The 23,097-nt window shown below is 33.7% G+C and overlaps 1 protein-coding gene across 1 annotated transcript in view; it reads right to left on the bottom strand.

Moving 5' to 3' along the window:
- Positions 1-627: 627 nt before the first annotated feature.
- LOC134531648 (uncharacterized) overlaps positions 628-23,097 on the bottom strand; it is a 56,070-nt gene continuing 33,600 nt past the window's right edge. The window contains exons 3-4 of the mRNA XM_063367417.1: positions 14,934-15,071; positions 628-7,473 (exon numbers count right to left, since the gene is read on the bottom strand). Coding sequence (XP_063223487.1) covers positions 7,223-7,473; positions 14,934-15,071 — 389 coding nt within the window. The 3' untranslated portion in view covers positions 628-7,222. The remainder of the gene's footprint in view (positions 7,474-14,933; positions 15,072-23,097) is intronic.

Below are 23,097 nucleotides of genomic sequence, written 5' to 3' on the forward strand. Positions count from 1 at the left end.
AAAACCCTAGGCTATATTGTATTATATCGTCACGACCAACATATTGAAAATCCGTAATTATAATACATTTAAATGGGAAAACATTTAAATAAAAAAATTAATTAATTAAATTTTGAATTAAAACGCACACTTGTCGTGGAGTATTTGGGAAAAATGAAAAAAAAGATGACATATCCTTCCTCTACAAAAGCCACCGAAGGACTGACCCACCACTGATGACAAGAAAGATATGTCGCCAGCTATTATGACGCTTGTACTGCCATCTTGTTTCCGTCAAGAAGGCTGCCATCTTGTTTTTGACTGTTTAAGTGCACTACCAACATGTTAGTTTTTTTTTACCTACTAGAATATAGTTATAATTTATTTCCAGGGTGTCCACCATTTTGAAATTTGTCCGACATCTTATGAATTCGTAATAATTGTTTAGCTATAAATTCGGAAAAAATTCTAGATATCATGAAAAAAAATTCCGAATAATAAATCGATTGTTTAAATTGATAACAGCAATTCGAAACTTAATCGATGCAAAAAGGAATTTAAAAAAATATTAATTTCAATAAATATGGCGAAAAGTCTAATACGCGGCTTAAATTCCTCTACTACCAGCATCTAGTAAACTGTTGACAGTATATCGGAGTACTTGAAATAATAGGAGCAGTTGGAACTGTAGGAGTATTCGGAGTAATTGGAGCAATTAAGCACTTGGAGCTTCGAAATCTTGGAGTTGTAGGAGCGCTTAGATCAATTGGAGCCCTTGGAGCAATTGAAGCAGTTGGAGCTGTTGGAGCAATTGGAGCTTTGGAGCACTTGGAGCTGTTGGCCAATTAGAGCAATCGAAATATTAGAGCATTTTGAGCAATTGGAGCATAAGAGCACTTGAAGCTCTGGAGAACTTGGAGCTGTTGTAACACTTAGAGCATTTGGAGCCCTTGGAGTAATTTTAATAGTTGGAGCTTTTGGAGCAATTAGAGATTTTGAGCACTTGAAGATATAGACCAATTGGAACATTTGAAGGATTGGAGGTCTTGGGATAGTTGGAGCTTTGGAGCACTTGCAGCTCTTTGAGCAGTTGTTTTGTTAGAGCATTGCGTTTTGGCGCTAATCACTGTTGGTGCAAATTTCAGTTGGAGCTTAATACTTTTAAAGCCAAATACATTTAGAGCTAAAGACTGTTGGAGCCAAAGACAGTTGGAGCTAAAGACTGATGATGCCGAAGGCAGTTGTAGCTAAAACTGTGTGGCCCCCAGGCCTCGTTTATATTATTTATTTATTTTAGTTGTTATTGATTTTACGAATTATTTCCATTTTAAATGATTTCCTTTTTGTAAAATCTTATTTAATGTTTTTTTGGTTAATTATTTAATTATTGTGATTATTTCCTTTTATAGTTATATTCTAATTTGGTTTCGTTCTAGTTTTATTGTTATTCAATATATATATCGATTGTGTTTTCATGGCCGGCTACTGGGAGCACGGGTTCGATTCACCGATGACGTCATGAGCACCCGAGTGCCGGCGGGGCCGGAGTGAACTGTGGGCCGCGGTCTGTTGGTTTTGGGAGTCGCCGCGACCGGACGTGTGTCGCGAGGCAGGGAACACGGCTTTTCGACTCAGCACCGGCCAGTCCTCGCCGGGGCCTGCTGAGATGGGGCCTTGCCTTACCCGGAGGCGTCTAGAGCGGTAAGATATTCGAAATTTACGCTAAGGTAAAGCGGCGACACATAGCTTTGGCAGTAGCGGGTTGTGGATGAAGATATATTATTAAAAAGAAGCATAGTTTTGCGAGGCGAACTTTTATATGAACTGCGTATAATTGTCCAAGCTTATTGATTAGACCCTCCCGTTATTAAAATGGGTGAATGCTACTTTGCTGGACTTTGATAAATGTGGAGTGTAGAAATTGCCGTTATGCCCTGAAGAGATTTATTATTTAAATTGTGTTTACCTGCGAGATTTGCCCTCAGAACTAAAACATTTTTAGTGCAGCCGCCCCGTTCTGATTGAGTGATATTTTCCATGGCACATTTGACTGAACTATATTAACGCATTTTGTGAAGGTCACGGTTATCAGCTGTTTGATTCTTGGAAGCAAGACGTGCAAATATTCATGGTCGTGCACGTGTATAAATCCGGCTCCCAGTAAGACTCTTTTTGGAACATTTATAATTAATTGTTTTTATTATATAGTATTTTTATAGTATTTGTATTTTCTGATTATATAAGTATTTTGGTTCAGGTAATTGCTATTTATAAAAATTTAATTTTTTTGTCTATGAATCTTTTGAAAATGATATAATAATAAAATTTTGAGTAGCCTTAATCTGTTTGATTTTTGAAATGAGCCAGTCTTGCTGTATACGTTCGTAATTATTCTGCCTTTCATAGCTCGACCGCCCGGCTGCAACTTTTGGAGCGATTTACCTTTTTTTGGTTTTCCCTGTTTTTTGTATTGATAGTTACCCAGGGTGAGTCGGGGACGGGACCCCCCTTCCAATTTGACCGGAAGGCGGGTTTTAACTGTTTCATATAAGGACAGTTGGAGGCCAAAAAATGTGTACTTTTCTTGACAATATCAAGCAAACATTATAAATCAGCTTACTGATGAAGTATTAACGTACGGGCCTTTAAAACATATGTTGTGGTTTGACTGTGTATTTTTTTACCATGTCAGTTTGAGGAAAATTTGAAGACGTGTGCATTCAAGACAGTGAATAATCCCATTTACAATTCCGACAATGTAAATAAGTCTGTTAAACACAGTATCTAGAAACTCAGTCAGGGAGAAGAGGACTATGTAGGAAATATATATGGCTGGTCTCTTTCTTCGGTAAACCGTTTGTTACTGGGAGTAAGTCAGTTCAAGCTATTGCAGAACTAAAAGATTACTAGATTGCTAACTTTAACAAGTTATCCTGTTGTAGTGTAGGATTTATATTATATATTTTTCGTTTATTTTATCTTTTTTTCCTTAGAAATGTATTTATTTCTTGTTTTTATTTTAATAAATTTTTGCACCGATCAAGAATTGAATCGTGTAGAGGAATCGGTGGATTCAATTAGTAAATTAATGATAATTTTTTTGATAATTTTGAAAATTTTCCTGAATGTCTAGGTTACTTTTTACAAAATTTCAAAATGGTACTTAATATGCTATGTTCAATTTGCTAGAGGCTTGTTGTAGTGGAATTTAAGCTTCATTTAGTAATTTTCACCTTTCTTTTTGAAATTTTTATTGTTTTCATAAAATTATCTTTTTTTTTGCATCGATCAAGAATATAACCAAGAACAGATATCGATCGGATCAATCAATATATTAATTCCAGATTTTTTAAATTAATTTTTTTGCCAAATTTATAGCTAAACAATTAGGTACATATATTCAAGATGGCGGGCAAATTTAAAGATTGTGAATGCTCTGGAAATAAATAATTACTAAACTCTAGCAGGTAAAAAAATAAACTAAGTGGTAGAACCCCATAGCAGACGAAAACAAGATGGCAGCCTCCAGGAAAATAATTGGTGGCGGCTTTCAGCAGACAAAAAAAAGTTGGCGGCCTCCGGGAGCCGAATACAAGATTTCGGCATTCAGCAGACGAAAACAAGATGGCGGGCACGGTGTCATACTAGCTGACGATATATCTACCTTGGCATTAGTTGAAGGAGGTCAGTCTTTCGGTCGGTTCCGTGAAGGAATAATAGGTTTTTATTTTTTTATTTTTTATTTTGCCTTCACTGAGTTCGAATTGAATACGCCATCATTTAATTGCGTTTTTATTAAAATTAAAAAATAATATTTTTTTACAAATTTTAAATATTTCCCATTAAAATATGATAATATTACGTATTTTAAATATGACGGAAGCTATGATATAACACAAGATGACGCAGAGGTTTTAATTTTGATCTTTCTTAGTTAATTTGTTTTTTTAATTTTTGAATAATTTCCCGATTTTGCAGTTTAAAAAATATAGATTTTCAAGATTGTTGACTTAACGAAAATGGAAACGGTTACGTCATAATTCAAGATGGTGGCCATGATTTTCTAGTGGCCAAGGTCATGACCTCGACGGCTTTGAGCGGCTTGTCGCCGGAGAATTTAACCATTTTTCGAAATTTTCAAACAATTGGCTTTTGTGATACATAACAGGAAACTTTCACTCAAAACTGGGAATTTTTCCTTGAAATAGATAAATTTTTTATATTTCAGTTTTTTGAATTGATATGGTAGATTTTTTTCTCCAAAAAATACATGACATTTTTATGGATTTTGGGAAGATTTTGACAAATATTAAGGAATTTTTTGCAAATGTTTGCAAAACTTAGAAGGTCTAGGTCATCTTCAAAAGTCAAAATTAAGGTTATTCAAGATGACCGCCATGAAAACACAATGCAATATGGCAGAGTTGTACCTGGCACCTCACCCTGAAACCTAGTGTAGGATTAACCAATCTATACTATTTGAATTGCTTTATCTGATTTAAAAATAGCCAACCTCAGTTACCTGTCCACATAATGTATCAGAAACCACCCTGTCTCTCTTTCATTTACTTTAAACAGGATATTGTATTTTGCACACTTGGCGTTCTATGTATTTAAGAGGAAGAAAATTATCTATGTCTGACTTTAAAAAAAATTCTCCATCTCCCGTCTACTGGAGATTTCAAAAACGGAATACTAAATGGCCAGATCATTAAAATATACCAAAATAAATTTAGACTTTTGAAATTACAGAATGTAAAAAAACAACTTTAATGTTTGATTGAAAATTTGTAAGGAAAAGCGATATTATATACAAAATTTTGTATATTATTTAAACAATATATTTTAATTTGATTGCCTACAACCTTACATTGGGTTCAGACTTCTGCAGTAAAGACACATACCTATGCTACCAAACATTTGAAGTATTAAGTAATTAAATGAATACGATATCTATACCTATACGAGGTTGACACTATGCATTAATTTCAAAGGTTTTTAATTTATTAAGAGAAATATTACATTTACAAAAGTCGTGCGGTATTACGGTATAAGGTATATTGTTTTCTAATTGTTTACAAAAAACAGGAATCAAATATATTGACTTAATAAAAAAAATATGTATTTTTCCCTTGACGTTTTCTGAAAATGTTGTAAATTTATAAATAATCAAACAGATTCCGTATAAAACTCTAATACTTTCAAATGAGAGATAAATAACTTTCTTAACATCTATGACTATACAACCACAGTAAATGTTTTGATAATTTTCCGATTAGCATTTAGTTAGAATGATTACTGTATTGAAAAAAATTATGACTTTTTATATTTATGAACACTAAAATTCTCTTTTACTAGAATTAAAACACTGAAAGTATTTACTCAAATTATATCTGAGAAACCTTTATTTTATGTATAATCTAAGTGCATTCTCAAAGTAAAAAATGCGCTGTTTTTCCAACCCAAGATAACATACATTTCCCAAAAATAGTTTTACTCGTGCATTAAATTTTAAATTATCAAAACAATGCGAGTATGAATATTAAAATCACAAGAAAAATCACACACTGGCAGACCAGTGGACTTGACAAAGGCCACTATTACAAAGGTTGCTTGGATATGGAAAAAGTATAAAATTGTGACTGAATTCTCTATTTTGCCAGCTTCTTACAAACAATTTTAATAAACTGACTAAGAGAGTGATTTTAAGTCTTTACAAAACATTTTATAGTAGGAAACAATATTCTTGAAATAAATGATTAAGTAAATTAAAATTAATATTTAACTAAGAAAAAGAATAATCATAATTAAAAAACAAATACATATTTTTTGGTCTAAATATATATCTTGTTATAGCAAAAAAAAAAATATCTTGATACCTAAAAATGTTTACAAAAAAGATCTTTCTCTCAGGGATCCTTTCATTATACACTTAAAAAGATATTTAATTATTCCAATAATACAAACATTTGGATAAAAACCCGCACTGTCGGTGGAAATCACAATTTCGCCAACCTACAACCATTTCCTGCTTGACTAAATAAGTTAGTTAGTGACGTGCCCACACGGCGAAGTACGTTGGCGGGGACGGACCAGCGAATGTGGTCCGAGTGTAGGGCGGCAGAAAATATTGTGTCACACGGACGAGCCCAGGCCGGGGCCTCATCAGCTGGTGATGCTGAGCGGGGATGGTCCCGCGACTGTGGTCCAAGTGTCGGGCGGTAACAGGCACTGTTCCCACAGGCGGGCCCAGGCCGGGCCTCATAAGCTGGTGATGTTGAGCGGGGATTGTCATGCGACTGTGGTCCAAGTGTCGGGCGGTAACAGGCACTGTTCCCACAGGCGGGCCCAGGCCGGGCCTCATAAGCTGGTGATGTTGAGCGGGGATGGTCCCGTGACTGTAGTCCAAGTGTCAGGCTGTAACAGACGCTGTTCCACACGGGCGGGTTCAGGTCGGGCCTCATCAGCTGGTGATGTTGAGCGGGGATGGTCCCGTGACTGTAGTCCAAGTGTCAGGCTGTAACAGACGCTGTTCCACACGGGCGGGTTCAGGTCGGGCCTCATCAGCTGGTGATGTTAAGAGGGGATAGTCCCGTGACTGTAGTCCAAGTGTCGGGCAGTAACAGACACTGTTCCCAATGGCGGGGCCCAGGACAGGCCTCATCAACTGATGATGTTAAGAGGGGATAGTCCCGTGACTGTAGTCCAAGTGTCGGGCGGTAACAGACACTTTTCCCAATGGCGGGGCCCAGGACAGGCCTCATCAGCTGATGTTAAGAGAGGATAGTCCCGTGAATGTAGTCCAAGTGTCGGGCGGTAACAGACACTGTTCCCAATGGCGGGGCCCAGGACAGGCCTCATCAACTGATGATGTTAAGAGGGGATAGTCCCGTGACTGTAGTCCAAGTGTCGGGCGGTAACAGACACTTTTCCCAATGGCGGGGCCCAGGACAGGCCTCATCAACTGATGATGTTAAGAGGGGATAGTCCCGTGACTGTAGTCCAAGTGTCGGGCGGTAACAGACACTTTTCCCAATGGCGGGGCCCAGGACAGGCCTCATCAGCTGATGTTAAGAGAGGATAGTCCCGTGAATGTAGTCCAAGTGTCGGGCGGTAACAGACACTTTTCCCAATGGCGGGGCCCAGGACAGGCCTCATCAGCTGATGTTAAGAGAGGATAGTCCCGTGAATGTAGTCCAAGTGTCAGGCTGTAACAGACACACGGGCGGGCCCAGGCCGGGCCTCACCGGCCGATGATGGTGGGCTCGTCGGCCATGGCGATCTCCTCGGTGGGTGCGCGCGAGCCCTTGCGCTTGCGCGAGAAGAGCATGAAGGCGGCCCCGGCCACCAGCAGCAGGATGAACACGAGCCAGGCCAGCACGATGGAGTAGCCCCAGCGATGCGTGGCGCCTGCCGGGAACACGAACGGCAGGTTCTTGCGCTCGTAGTCTACGGAGTTGATGAGCACCTCTATGACGGCGAGCACGGAGGCGCCTGCAACACGCCAGTGCCAGTGCCTCTGTAGTCATGTCTCCAGGGGCTCGAGTCTGAAATGCACTAGTCTTGTCTTGTCGTGACAGCCGCTCACGACTACACGCCTGTCCCTAATATCAGTATTTTTTCATATCAGTATTATGTAATATCAGTTTTCTTTAATAAGATTTATACGCTAATGTAAGTTTTCACGAATATCAGTATTCCCTTATATTTTTAATCCAAATATCAGTATTCTCTTATATCAGTATTTTCTAATATCAGTACCTATTCTATTATATCAATATTCTTTACTATCAATATTCTCTAGAATCGGTATTTTCTGATAACAGTTTTCCCTAATATCAGTATTTTATAATAACAGTATTTCATAATATCAGTATTCCCTAATATTAGTTTACTCTAACATCATTATTTCCTATTTACAGTATTCTCTATTATCAGTATTTTCTTAATGTCAGTATTCTCTTATATATGCCATCCCATGATATCTCTATTCCCTTATATAAAAAATTTCATATTATCAGTATTCTTTAACATCAGTATTCCTTTATATCAGTATTCTCTTATATCAGTATGTAATATCTAATTGCAAAAGTACTGGTAGGCGACATAAAGTCCCCCGCGTACATAATGTAGTCTCTGAACACTGCTGTTTTAAGAGATATGACAACTGTTTGATGCTGGGAAATAGCATTTTTATTTGCCTTGCCCACGAGCTGAAGCACGCACCCATATATATTGCTTTTGTGAACGTCGGGAAGTGTACCAAAAATATTGGTGTTTCAAATGAAAATTTTTCATTCTGAAACTACCCTAGAATGTATTTTTAAAAACATAAATAATTTTTAAAAAGAAAATATTTACAAATTTATTAATTTGTGATTGAAATAGAAATAATACATGTATGAGGTAACGTTTTAAAGATTGGGGTTGTGAGTGTAACACAATGGTAAAGTGCAGGCTGTACCTATATACTGTACCTAATGCAAAACATTTTTATTGATTGTTTTTATTTTTATAATTGCTGTAATAACATTTAATTAATATTTGTGCCCGTTTTTTCGGTTCTTTGATACTAGATGGACTACCGATATTGTTTTTAAATTTTATTTTAAATAAACAATATATACATATTAATTTAAAATTCATATACATGCAGCAAAATTCACTTCAATTATCTCATTTTGGTTATTAAAATATGGAATTCATTCCACAAATATTCAGTTCGGCTTTTATTGAAATAGCTGAAATGTAATGAATTAATAAAAAAATAGTTTCCGTGTATAGTAATTTCAATTTAAATAAAATTAATCTCTAGCTGATACCATACAGACTTGGTTAAATGCCCACAGCGATAAATCAAATGAAATGAAAAATATACAGATTTGTCGGCTTTTTACATAGCAGACTAAATGTTCTGGATAATTTATAATTTTATTTGCAGTTTTATTAACTAACTGTCATCAGCATAATAATATGTAAAAATTTTAAATGTCTTTAAATTTGTTGAAGAAGATTATCAATGTAACTCTGATTATAATGTACTTATTATTACATGTGTTTTAATTTTTAATGACGATAAATATGAAATTGACTATTTCTTATGACAAAATTAGCTTTTTTATAGCTTCATAAATTCTTGGCTACAGTTATTAGTATTTAAAAGATCAATTAAAAGAAACTTCAAACCTGTTAAACAAAAAGGGGTGTGGTTTTCTTACTTAAAGGATTTTAATTTAAGATGGGGAATTTACTTATAAACCATGTTTTTTTCTTGCCATGACCTTAAAAACATTTGTTTAGTATCAATATATGACACATTGGATTTTGGAATAATTAATATGATCAAATTTATTACTGTGGACGGGACTATCTCGATGAATTAAATGTAAGATATTTTACGATAAGATATACATTAAAAGTATCCCATGGTAAATGAAACGTAAATTCTCTTACATAAGTCATAAAATAATATTGTTTCACAGCATTTCTAAATCAACACATGAAACTTCATCTCATTCAGTCGAGAGTTGGACAGAATGTTTTTTTTTTTTTAATGGACGGCACTTCAGTTGCATATTTTTTTGTTAGAGAAATTAAGAAAAAAAATTAATTAAATTTTGTAGGTGAAATTATTTAAGAATAACAGTTTGACACATTTTATATATTTTCAGTATTTGGTGAAATTGACAGCAACGTGTTTATATTTACCCAGCTGTTATACAAACCACCAATTTAACAAGGAAAAAATAAAAATTTATACAAACTTCAATATAAATTTGCTTGCTTTGGATATGGTTTCATATTATTTGCTTGTGAAAGTAAAATAATTATTGTTGTGTATTAATAATGTTTTATATAAAACAGGTGTTAAAAAGCTTTATTTTTATGAAGCTCTATACCTGATACAAAACCGATGAATGTTGTCGTGGACACTTTAGCATCGATGCCTTCATGATTTTAAGATCATTAGAGATAAAATAAACTCTACGAAATAAAAAAAAATTAATTTTAATAGATTCATAATTATGTAATTTATTTATTCCGTGCTAATGCCAGGTATAAAAAAATAAGCTACACGAAGTAAATTTAGTCTAATAAAAATAAATACCGACCATATTTGATAAATAGAGTTTTCAAAATAATATTTGTAATTAAATAAATTTTGTGACTTAACAAGCAGCATTAAAAAATTAGGTTTTACTAAGCCCGCCTTACACGATTTTTGATTTCCGCTATATCTTCTGTGATGCCCATATATCATCACAAAATTTATATAATATTTACTTTCAGTTTTATAATAAAATAATATAGTTTTTCATAAAAGAATGATTAATGTATGATAATTAGCATGCTCTTGGTAATTTAAACTTATATCCATGCTTCTGCTGATATGAATTGATCCAGTGTCGCATATCGAGGAATTTATAAAAAAATTAATTAAATATGAACTAAGAAGTGAAAAATAAAATGTGTTTTCAAATACTATAAAATACGCTTTTAATATTGTGTGAACTAAAATTAAAAGTTAATATTTAAATTTAAAAAAATTTGTTCATAATCGAAAGAATTAACTACAATTTTTTTTAATAAGCTTACAATAAGACTCAAGCAATAAACAATAAAACATATTTAAAAAAAGGCGTGGGGTGCTGATATCTAATATTAATGTATATTTGTAAGGATATAATCATAAAGAAAATGAAAGAAGAGAGCAACGCACGATTCATATGAGGTGTCTTCCATTTTCTATCAAAAATGGCTATTATTTAGGACAGAGTCACTATGAAAATGATGGAAGAGAGCACCCATGCTTTTTTAATTTGTTAATTGTGTTTTAATACTGATTCTTATATTAAGCTTATTAAAAATTACTTTATATAGAGTTGTAATTAATTCTTTCGCTTTTGAAAAAATTTCATAAATTTAAAGTTTTTTTTTTAATTTTTAGTTCACACATCATAGGAAGCTTGTTTTTATATTTAAAAAAAAAATGTTATTATATTTTCTATACTTCACTTGTAAAAAATACAACAAACTTGTCTTAATAATATAAACATACTCTGTGCGGTTTGTGACTTAATGAAAATAAATTTTTCTGAAAATTTAAGCGGAAATTTAGGATAAAAGGGAATTGGGGTTTGATTTAATGTATGTTTTTATGTTATAACCATACAATTACATGCAATTATCCATATTATAGCGATAATTCATAGTAATAATAGTGCCCATTTAACGTCAAGAGTTCAAAATGCAACCGAGTTTATTTATTTATTTTTATTTTTGGTAAATAACTTACGTCTTAACTGATTTTGAAAAATGGTTAAAATTATTTTATAAATTTAGACAAAGCAATAAGCATATTTTAAAAATATAGTAATCTCCATCATTAAAAAAAATGTTTTGTGAAACGAAACAAGTTAATTTTTTTAGTTAACAAGAGTGCAGTTCATTTAAATTATTTGCTTTTCCATGACTAATATACGGAAACATTTTGACTTACAAACGTAGGCTTGTAATAGACTTTTTTGTTCAAAGGCAATTGTACTTATATTGTTAATTTTTACTATAAGTAATAAATTAAGACAACGTAGTAATAGGTATTAAATCAACTGACTGACTATGTATTTAAAGATTTAAAGCAATTAGATACACAAAAAATGGTTTTTGCTTGAAGTAAAATTTTTATACTACAATATAAATTTATTTAATTTTTTTTTCCAGTACCGGACTTGAACCATAAAAGAACTGCATAGAATTTGAAAGCGCACGCTCTGTCACTGCACCTTAGAAGCACGTAAAAAATGTTAAACAGATTTTCTTTAATCTGTATAATAATGAACGTTTTCTAGTGTATTTCAAAAATTGTGATTAATTATTGCTATAGCTATTTAAATTCCCACATGTATTCGAGAACTGTTTTGCTAATACGAATTATCATTTAGCACACCAATCCAAATGGTTTGTCCACCAATGTTCACGAATTGGAATATATATAGGTTTGTGCTGCAACACGTGGTTCCGCCATGTTGACTTCGGTTCGGCAATAGCGATGACAGGTTTTCCCGTCTGTGGGCCTCTTTGTGGTGTTCTCAAATACTGACAAGCCACAGGCGGGTGTTCGACCGCAGCTCGTCGCTCATTACAACAGTTTGTCAATTCCCAAGTTCCTGTGCACGAGACTACAATCACTGGCCACATGAATGAACTAGTCAAACCTCAGACAATGTCATTAATGGGAATAACCTCGAAACTGGAAGATTGTAAAATGACACATAGGTTGTAGAGAGCGCCCGTGACTTGTTAGTATTTAAGAATGCCATGACACGCCCCACAGATGGGAAAAACGACAACACTCACGCCTACCACCTACTCGCAGTTTGAATTTGGTCTTTTATTCGAGTTCCGGCCGTGTTGAAGAATTATTAGATTCGAAATAATACTCCCTGGGACCTGGGTTCACGAGCGGGTTTTGTGTGGCTCCTTTACCACCGTACTGCGGATGGCAATGGCAAAGAACCTTAGTACCTGGTAACCCACAGTACCTAGCAGACCGCAGTACCTAGCAGGCCTCAGTACCTAGTAGGCCGCAGTATCTAGTAGGCCGCAAAACCTAGCAGGCCTCAGTCACATAAATGCCACCTCCCCATGGTGATGGCTAAATATGTCTACCAGTCTCAGGGCATTTCAACTCATAATTTTTCCGTCTTTGCTTTCCACTTTCATACGAACTTTAATTTTGTAATATTTGTTTTGAATATTAGCATTAATTTGCATCACAAATGTGTTTTTAGCTAGATTTTATTGTTATAGTTATGAAATTATGAACAGGATTTAACATGTGACAGTAGGCGGAAGAAAAGTAAAAATTAAACGTGAATGACTGAAGTTGACAAAAGAGCCACCAGTAATAACTTTAACAAGGTCAAAAGCTAGGCCAGAAAAAATTTCAGCAATTTAATAATTAATAGGTACATATGTATCACAAGATGTGACAAGATGACTAAATTCCATGAAATAGTGGGCTGTGTGTACTGGTTCACTGCTTCACTGTTTATTAAGTATTGTAATGATGGGAAGCGGGACATAAACCCAGGATCATTGCCTCATGTGTAATGGTTTCTCAACTCCCGAAGCCACCAGGGAGCATTCAGATCACTAGCAGCTTCGTAGCTAATAAAATACTCATTATCGTGTTAATTGTGTAAATTTGAAATTTCTTACACATTTTCTTAGGTACATACCTAAGAGTAGCAAAGGTCGTTACGTTTCTAAACTCTTGTAATATGTGTACATATACTTATGAACCCAACTAAGTCCTTAATGTTATTTTAAAGATTAAAATTATAACAAACAATGTTTTAGTTAAATATCAATTAAAAATCATGGAAAATACTGTAGGGCCTATTAGTGATGTAAAGGAGTACCAACACGTAGGCTATAAGCGGGAAGAGTACACCATTATTATTGTTTTAGAGCATTATGTCACTAAGTTCTGACCCTATAATCGTCGAAGGCTCATATCAAATTGTAAAATGTGTTTACTATCATGTTAATTTTACAGGAAAGTTAATTTAGAAAAATGATGTTAATAATTTACCTTAAGAATTGTTAATTCCGTGTGTAAGTGACTTCGAGTAAGAGAAGTCGGTTGATCTTTATAATTAAATGTGATTTATGAATAATTTGACAACGTAGACCTTTAGGTTTGAAATTAACCGGTTTGAGTTTTGTTGGATTTTATTCATGAGGTATATTCACGTTTTAAATAACAGGGGATTGTTAATAGACTATAAATTCACTCTACTTAATATTATTGAAAACAAACTAAATATATAAATAAATCTCTTGTGAAAAGAAGCTACGTATTTAACATTAAAGAAAAAGTAATAAAAATTCAATTACGTTATACTAAAAATACGATTTAATTTCTAACTGCTTCCCATGTTTTAAGTATGGAATCAAAATTAGAATTAGATAAATGATAAAGAATGAAATTGAAAGGATTTACAGTACCTTTATTTTTACACGTAGTGCCAGGCAAATAACTTAGTAAGTATATTAGTAAATGTAAGAATAAAGATTTTTTTACATATATTATTATAAGTTTTTGTTGACTACAAGGTTATTATAGATCATTCATGATCATCGAATGTAATAAAAAATAAGTAAATGAATTTTCAAAGTTAAGTTATGGCGTAAAAAGCAAATAAGATTGTTTCTGAAATAATTTTATGAAACCATACAAACTAAAGTCAAGATATTTTCAGATATTCTTACCCATGTCCATTCAATATAAATTATTATGTTTTTACTTTTTAAGTACAGGATTAAGTATTAACATAATGGGCTCAAACAGTGTTTTTGACATTGTGTTGTGACATCGCTTCACCGAGTGTGGCTTGCCTATGCTTTATTTGAGTCTGGCATTGCCGCTGTCAGGTTGCAATGTGATGAGCTGCGGAGAAAGACTGTGGAGATGCAGAGAAACCCAAGAATATCCGTGTTTATTTCATATTGTAAATATCATAGTACTTGATGAACCAACTTATTTGTACTGATGTGTCCTTGGTATCTAAGCAAGATAAGACACTATTCCGTCGTGTTTTCAAGGGCTGTGCCGGCACCAGCCTGGAATGATTCCTGTCTTATTTTATAGCAGCTCAGTTTGTAATTAATAGTTCGAGTTCAAGTTCAGTGACCGAAATGTCCTCTTGTAAAAGATTCTTCTTTTTTATGACCCAATATTATATCTTAACAACTTTTTATTGTAGCTCAAAGAAAAAAAATTGAACGTGAAAATTATTTTTTAATTTCGTTGGTAGGTAATACACGTAAAGAAAACTAAAAGTAAAGCAAAAAATTAGCAAAAATTTAACTACTCAAATAGATGTTTAATATTATACTACATTCATGCATATTGGTTTGTAGTTAGTAGATATAACTGCAATACTCACATGCTAGGAAATGTATTCCTCCTGCTAGTCTCTTGAACATGTAGCGAGGGTTCCTGAAGGTGTACACCGAGAAGATAAGCCCCATAAACATTAGCAGCAGACTAATGATGGCGAAAGACACTTCAGTTCGGCTGTAATCTGCACAGCACATTGTCACAGCGAAAAAATTACAACTGCAACATGTAAACCTTAGTAAATTTAATTAAATGAAGGCGATATAAAGGTGATATAATTACGATCTTTAGAAATTTGTAAATATTCTTAAAAAATAAATACATAAATTAAAAACAAAGTTTTTAATAATACGTAAATTTCCTAACATTTTCATGACTATTTTGTACAGTAACCAAGAAATCCAAATTCTAGGTTTGAATGTAGTTTTATATCCTCCACGTAATGGCTTCTCCTAACGATCAGGCATCGTGTATGTGGATAACATGGTTTAGTATGAAAAAATTACGTTATTTATCATTTATTTATAGAAAATATATTAATTTAATACTTTCGGTATGATTGTAGGTTAGTAACTTTATGGGGTTACAATAAAAACAAGTATTTGCTTTAATTATTAATAAGCCTAATTTACTCCAACGCTTTCACTTCCTTCATGTGATTAAATCTTGTTTTATTCATTCTTTTGGTAGAAAACTTTTGTCAACCAATTTGTTTTTTGGATTCATTTTAATAAAGATAAACGTACAAATTTATTAAAAATAATAAAATTGTTTGAAGACATTTGTTTATTTAAATTTCGTAAATGTTTGACAAATTTTAATGTTATTTTACATGTAAAAAAGTAACTTTATTTTACTTTCTCCGTGCGCTGTATTATTTTGAATATATATAAATCAGTGAACGTTTTAAGGCTTAACTAAATTTTCACGTTTAAATCAAGGAATACCCATTGAAAAAAATTAACATAAGGAAAGAAAGAAAATATATGTTAAGATTCATATGAATCTTTTACTAGGAGGATATGAAATATAGTACATTAATTAAAGGAAAGAAAAGTTGTCAAAGCCTTAATATAAATTAAGTATCTGTATTCCCCGGAAAGAATAAAATTTCTCTTATTAATTCTAAGGTTTTTCTTAATTAGATTTTATGTTTCTGAGTTGCCACGGAATGAGTAAGTTACTGTCTGCAAATTTTAAAAAAAGGAAGTACATTTGACAAAAAGGGAGCACATTTGAAAGCATATTTAAAGAAGGAATAACATTTGGAAACAATTATAATAATTAAGTATATTTAACAAACAGAACGTACATTTGCACATACACTTGAATCAGTAGAATACGATCCATCAGTATGATACAATCGGAATAAACAGTCTTTAACCCCAAGAGTCTTTTGCTCCAACGGTCTTTGACTCCAAAAATCTTTTGCTCAAAATATCTTTGGCTCAATAAGATTTTGGCTCCAACTGTCTTTGGTTTTTGGCGGCTAGCTTTTATGAGTCTTAAGATCTTTTTGGGAATTTTCTTTTTTTTTTAAATTTATATTTTAAAGCATTTTGAATTTCGAATTTTTTAATTTTTGAGGAATAAACCAGGAAAAGTTCCATAATAACAGGAAATTTTCCTTTAGAAATAGGGAAATTTTGAGGGTATTCAGGAAATTTAGAGTCCCTTTTTGGAATTTTGAGGAAATTTGACACCAAGATGGCTGCCATGACTCATGGTGTCGGTCTTTGAACATAAATCCTCAATCCCCACTCTAATTCCAGGGCCAAAACTAGCAAATATACACTACTGTCACGAGAAGATTGATGGGGTTAAAACACAGTCAGCAAAAGTTAAGTTGTAATCGGTGTAGAATTTTATTTTTTCCACAAATTGATACATTAAAAAGACATAGCAGAACTTGTGAAGCTAAGCTTACTTACAAGAAACATGACAACAATATAACTACTATTCTAAAGAAAAGTGTGCTGCATGATGTAAATAATCTCCATTGTCTTCAATGTGATTATGTACATAGATTTCCTGATCTCGACAAAGAACCTAATTTTAGGTTGCTGATGGTTTAAGGAAGAGTTAAACCAACTGAAGTATTATTACCATGAAAAGTGACAATATATTTAAGCAGAATTCAAATATATTCATTGTGCTTCGGACAAATGATGGACTCTTAAAAAAAAAAGCTCGAATACGATGAAGAAACTTCGACGTCAACGATTTCGTATTCTTACAGTAATCCATGTGAAGATACTTACTTCTACGATGATGGCGACAGTTACTCTGAAGTTGGTGACAATACCAAAGACTGTGTTGAAGTACCTAAAGCTGATTAGATCGAAGATTGTGATGAAGCTCTGTGACCAAAATGATGGAAATGACGTAGTGAAATATATTATTCTGATCAAGCTTACGATGATCACAGGGACGATAGTGATCTTCGATATATTAATAACATAACAAGAAGATGATGGTGCAGAAGACATTAATTATATATCATGGCAGGATCCTGACATATAAGGCGATAAGTTAAGAGTGCTACTGGCATCGATTAGTGGAGCCAAATATTCGCATCTCAACGAAGTAGCCACCATAATCCATTAACTAAGAATATCAGGCTACATTATTTAATAACCTGTTTACCTGCATTTATATAAGATTAAAAAATAAATATATTTTGGATTCCAAAAAAATATTTTTTTCTTGAAATCTGATTAACATCTAAGACTGAGTTCTCTTGACTGTGTGTCACCGATGTCTCCTATTTGTCAAATTCATGTCCATTAATTGTCAAGTGTGTGCAATATGTGTCCAGTGCATTACCATTGCATGTTCAATGTGTGCATTTTATGTCCAGTGTCTGCATTGCATGTGCATTGTATGTGTAGTGTCTGCATTTAATTTCCATTGCGTGTCTATTTCGTGTCTAATGTGTGCATTGATGTCCAATGCATGCATTGCGTGTCCAGTGTGAGCATTTCTGTCAAATTAGTGTTCAATGGGTGCGTTAAGTGACCTTTGAATGTCCAGATTGTGCATTTCGTGTCTATTGTTTGCATTATCTGTCTTTACGTCTCTATTATGTGTCCATTGTGAATATTATGTGTCTAGGGTGCCAGTTTGTATATATTGCATGACCACTGAATGTACATTATTTGTCTATTGCATGACTATTGCATGTGCATTGCGTGACATTTTGTTTTGTTGAATGTTTGCAGTTTCATCAAATGTACTTTGTCAAGACTATAGTCAGGTCATGTTTGGCCTCGTTGTTCAAGAACGCTGAACATGACCTATGTAAAATGTTCGCGGAATATCGGAAAAAAATACCTCTTGGTTCAAATATGCTTGGAATGTATGACGATATTTAGTTTCTAACTATTCATGGTGATGTCTTTTTTGTGGCATATGACATGGGTTCGACAATGAGTAAGATCAAATGCACTACAATTTTTTCGGGGCCCAAACATTACTTTGTTAGGCTTGTTTTCTACTCTCGTTCCGTTTTTCATTCTTTAAAGCAATTCCAATAAGTATGTTTTATGTAGTGGGTTATGATTCAAACGAAAATATTACTGTTAGCGAGACAGCCTGGGAGCGGCGCGTTACGTGTCTTGAATCCAGCTAGCTTCCCCGACGTTTCTGCAAACTTACAAATCTCGCCCCACGCGCAGGGGTCAATGTCTTTCTGCACGAGCCGGCAGACAAGTCTTGGTCGTTATCCTCTGCCTCCTCCTTGAGAATGTTTTGAATCTTACTGGGTAGTGAGCTTAAATTAAGGTTTTTTTTGGCTAGTCATAGGTGAATACTTTTAACTTCACATGTATTAGAAAAAATTTTCTACATATGCAAAAAAAAAATTGGTTCTTTGCCTGAGGTGGGTTTCGCACACGTGGCTCTTACCACATGAGTGACCAGCACTTGGTGTGTGATAGCTTATTTATCCTCTGTGCTGCCTTTTTCATGTGAAACTGATGTTTTTTATTTGATGTATCCCTGACCTTGGACTGTTAAATATATAATTAATCAATTTAATAAACCCTGTAATGCCGCGTATCAAACGGTGGGTAGAACTCAATAATTATTTTAATAAGCTTTTTTGGTGAATTTTGAATTTTTTTGTGAATTTATAGGTTAATAATTACAAACTTCTAAGATGGTGGCTATTATGTCAATGCTATCTTAGTGGAGGCTAGTGTATGAGAAATGAAATTCCCTTTTAATATATCGACCAAATTGTATTAAATAATGGTTTTTCACCTAAAATAATCTTTTAACTTCGTCCATGGATCGAACCGAAGACAGGAATCGATCAAATAAATTATTATTTTAATGAACGAATTTAATTAATTATTGAATATTTCTAGGTTAATAATTAATTATCTCGATGACGGCCAAGACGGTTAACAAGATTGAGGATGTCAAGGTAATAAAAAATACTGCACTCTAACGGGGAAACATTTAATTAATTTGGCGACATAACCCTCTCGAAGACGAAAAACATCTGTCGTATACAAGATCGTGGCAGAGCCCTCTAGCAGGTAATTATATTACTCCTTCAAATTAAAGAATTTATTTACAAATCCGAATATGTGTATAATTTTTATATACCTTATTTAATTCTCAGTCTGATAAATGTCTCGAAGGCAATGCGGTCAAAGGTGTATGTTTTCCAACCCACAGGTCCGAGCTCTAATGGGTTGAATCACTTCTGTTCTAATGTATATTGTTTAAAATATTAAATTTAATTCGTTTATAAGGACCTCAATTACATTGGTAGTTAACGGAACATCAACTTTACGTACATGCAAAAGAGCCTTGCTGGTGCTCTCTAGGAAGAAACAGCAAGAACAAAAATGGCGCTATCCAAGATGGTGGTCTCCAGCAGAACAAAAACCAAGATGGCGATTGTGACATCATCTAAGAAGGCAACCTCCAGTAGACGACAACTAGATTGCGGAATTGCTGTAAGAAACGAAAAAGTGACAGTGATGTCAGATTCAAGATGGTGACCGTAATGAAAATTGGAACATTCGGTGTTTGGGACGCTCGATTTCAAGATGGTTGAATTCCAGAAGGTGACTTAGGTCAAAGATCAAGGTCAAGAGCAAAGTCAAAAGTTAAGGTCATCAAATATGGCCGCCGTGACGTCAGAAACAAAAATGGCAGTCGGCACCAAGCTCATCATACTGGAATCTGAGTTCGGAACCCCTTTCATATACTTTACACACATAGCCTACACATATATATGGGGGTTTTACGCATGAAGTAGTAAACTAATAAATTAACAAGTTTGGTTCTATTTTGTTAACGAACATCTCTGTATGTACTATCTATGTATATATTTCAAATTTTTCACATAGGCATCCCTGTGGGGAAAGAGGATAGGTGTGAAAATGTTTGGTGTTTTTTTTCGGTTACTCTAAGAGTTACTAGGTGTACTAATGCACTAACTTAAGAAATTTTATGCCAGTATTCTATACACAAAAACATTTTTTTTTCAAATATTTTAAAATTATGTAGGTGAAACAGGTTGAGTTTGATTTTAATTTTTCTGTGCATATCTTTCAGCAAACAAAGTGAAGGAAAAGATTTGTTAAAATGTTTAGAATGTAAGGTATTCTTTTCTTACAATGGTAAGATATAAGCCATATTCTGAAGTTATTAGCTTGCAAGTGAAATAAAAGAGCAATACAGATTAAACGTTTGTGTTAATAAACCTGTTACTACGTAAATAAGTGAAGGCGAAAATTTATCATCTCAAACGGTTTACGTAGCATGTGTTTGGCGAGGTGTGTAAACACCGTGGTAGTTTTTAATTTAAGTGGGAGGTTGTAAACCGGGCCGCAGACGCGCGGGCCTCCTGACCTTGACCGCGAGGGCGAGGACTGATGGCAGTGGGGCGCGGCTGTCGCAGGACGTCTGGCAACAGGCCACGGCCGTTCATCGCTCAGACGCGTCCTCCGCAGCCAAAACACTCGCATCCTGCTATCCACAACACCGTGACACACACATCAGTCACCTGCTTCTGCTGGAGGATTGTAGGTGTGAGGCATTCACGTATGTAACTATCAAGTTCCTACTTAATACAAACACAATTATTTCAAGATTACAAAAAAAAATTATCACATCGATAATTGTGCTTTACTCCTATAAATAGAGCGGTTTTATACATAAATGAGTTTTAATAAGTATGAATGTTCTGTTTGCGTCGCACAGTGTTATGCCCGGAATGAGTCAAAAAGGCAGACTCTCATAAAATTACATAAAGTTTAGGACTTCTTAAAATTTTAAAACACAATTTTGGATCAGTTGGGTAATCTATAGAATGATACATATGAACTTTTGTGTACCCTCTTTAGTTCCTTCGAGGCCCACGCCTTCTATTTCCAGTCTGGTGGCCACTTTCTACATTGACGATGCAGGTACAGATTTGTACAAAGTAGGCAGGTAGAACCAGTTTTTTGATTAAAGTGGAAGATGAAAGAACTACAATAGCCCAACGCATCCATCCGTAAAACACTTGTAAAGCAGCATTATGATGGCTCGCAAATTCCCATCTGTCAGTCCCTTAATAGCTTGGTAAACGATTACATTGTCCGGACAAACAAATGATATTGTAACAATATCCTATTATATTGTGACGGGGGTGGGCTCAGCTAAAATTAATAGTTTCTGATTAGGTAGAGAAGGTTAAAATGAACTCAAAAAAATTACAGGAAGGATAGGGTAGATGATAAAAGAAAAAACTTCTTAACATTTTTTAGATCGTCTAGTGTTCGAATACAAATAAGAACCTTCATAGGAATAGGAAAATATTTTTTTTATTATCTTGTAACTTAATGGGCTGGTCAAAAACTTTTTCAATTCATTATTTCGTATTAAAAAAAATTCAAAGATTGTATGGCACGTATAATGACGCGATTGTATCGGATTTGAACTTAAGCATTTATAAATCTGATCTGGGGATAATTTATTAGTATATAATATCAAAATATTTTATAATAAATAAGCAAAACCAACGTCAAAATTAAGTTCCAGGTTGGTTTAATAATGTTGTCTGAATAACTACAGTTTTAAAATTTTTCGGGGGAAGGTCTTCATAATAGTTTATCACCCAGCGCCCCGCAAAGTCCAGTGCCACTACTGAATAAAAGTGATACATAAGTAAAAGTTGTAACTTTTAAAGTTTCAAAGTTGTAATATTTTGGTTTAACTATTAACCTCAAATAGTTAAACAATAATAAATAAAATAATTCCAATGAACTGCTTGGCCATCATACATATATTATTTTAATGAAAGTTAATATGAGAACGCTGGCAAAGTTTGCAATAAAATAATTACTGTACACTAAAATGTTTAGTTGTAAAAGTGATTCATCTGTTTTAAATTTATGATCTTATATGCTTATTTTAGTGATGCATAAAATCAGCACAAGTAAAAATTATAAAATATGGACAGGCATTAGCATTAAACTTTGGAAATCCTAAATCAGAATGGTGATCTTATGAAATTATTTATTATTGATCAAGATATTTTATTGTGTCTTTCGCTTTAGTAAATGACCTTTGTAATTGATCATATACGGTTCTTACAATGTGGGTACAATATCAGCACTCTCCTGAAATTTGTGCGTGCGAAGTTGCTATTTGCTATCGCGAAGGAGAAAAAAGTTTATATTATCGCTGAATATAAATTATTATCTTGAAATAGCATTCAAACAAGAAACACGATTGACGTTAGACTTTTTTGTTGCGATGCATATTTAGTTTTTTATTATGTTGTAGAGCTATTTGGGTTTCAGCTAATTCCTAATATTTTGCAATAATATTATATGAGATAGTCCTAAGTAAAATGAGCTGCTGAACAAGTTTTTTTATTTTTAAATCAGGTGAGAGGAAGAAAAATTAACACAATTATTCACATTCACAAACACATCAACACACATGCATACATACAAAGATACACGGAATGAAAAGAAAAACTTCTTTTCGTTTGGCAAATGGGCTAGAGATAGTAATAAAGGAAAATTTTCACTTATAGAGAAATGAAAATATTATTTTTGAACTATTGTTTGTTTGTTCCTTACCGCTTCACCTTAAAATTTCAAAACGTTAATCGCTGAATCTCATTTTGGTAAAAGGATATCTAGGCTATTTCACCCGTAAGAATCTAAGAAGGTAATTTTTTGCGAATAAATGTTCAT

Source organism: Bacillus rossius, chromosome 5, assembly GCF_032445375.1.
Source record: "Bacillus rossius redtenbacheri isolate Brsri chromosome 5, Brsri_v3, whole genome shotgun sequence".
NCBI lineage: Eukaryota > Metazoa > Arthropoda > Insecta > Phasmatodea > Bacillidae > Bacillus > Bacillus rossius.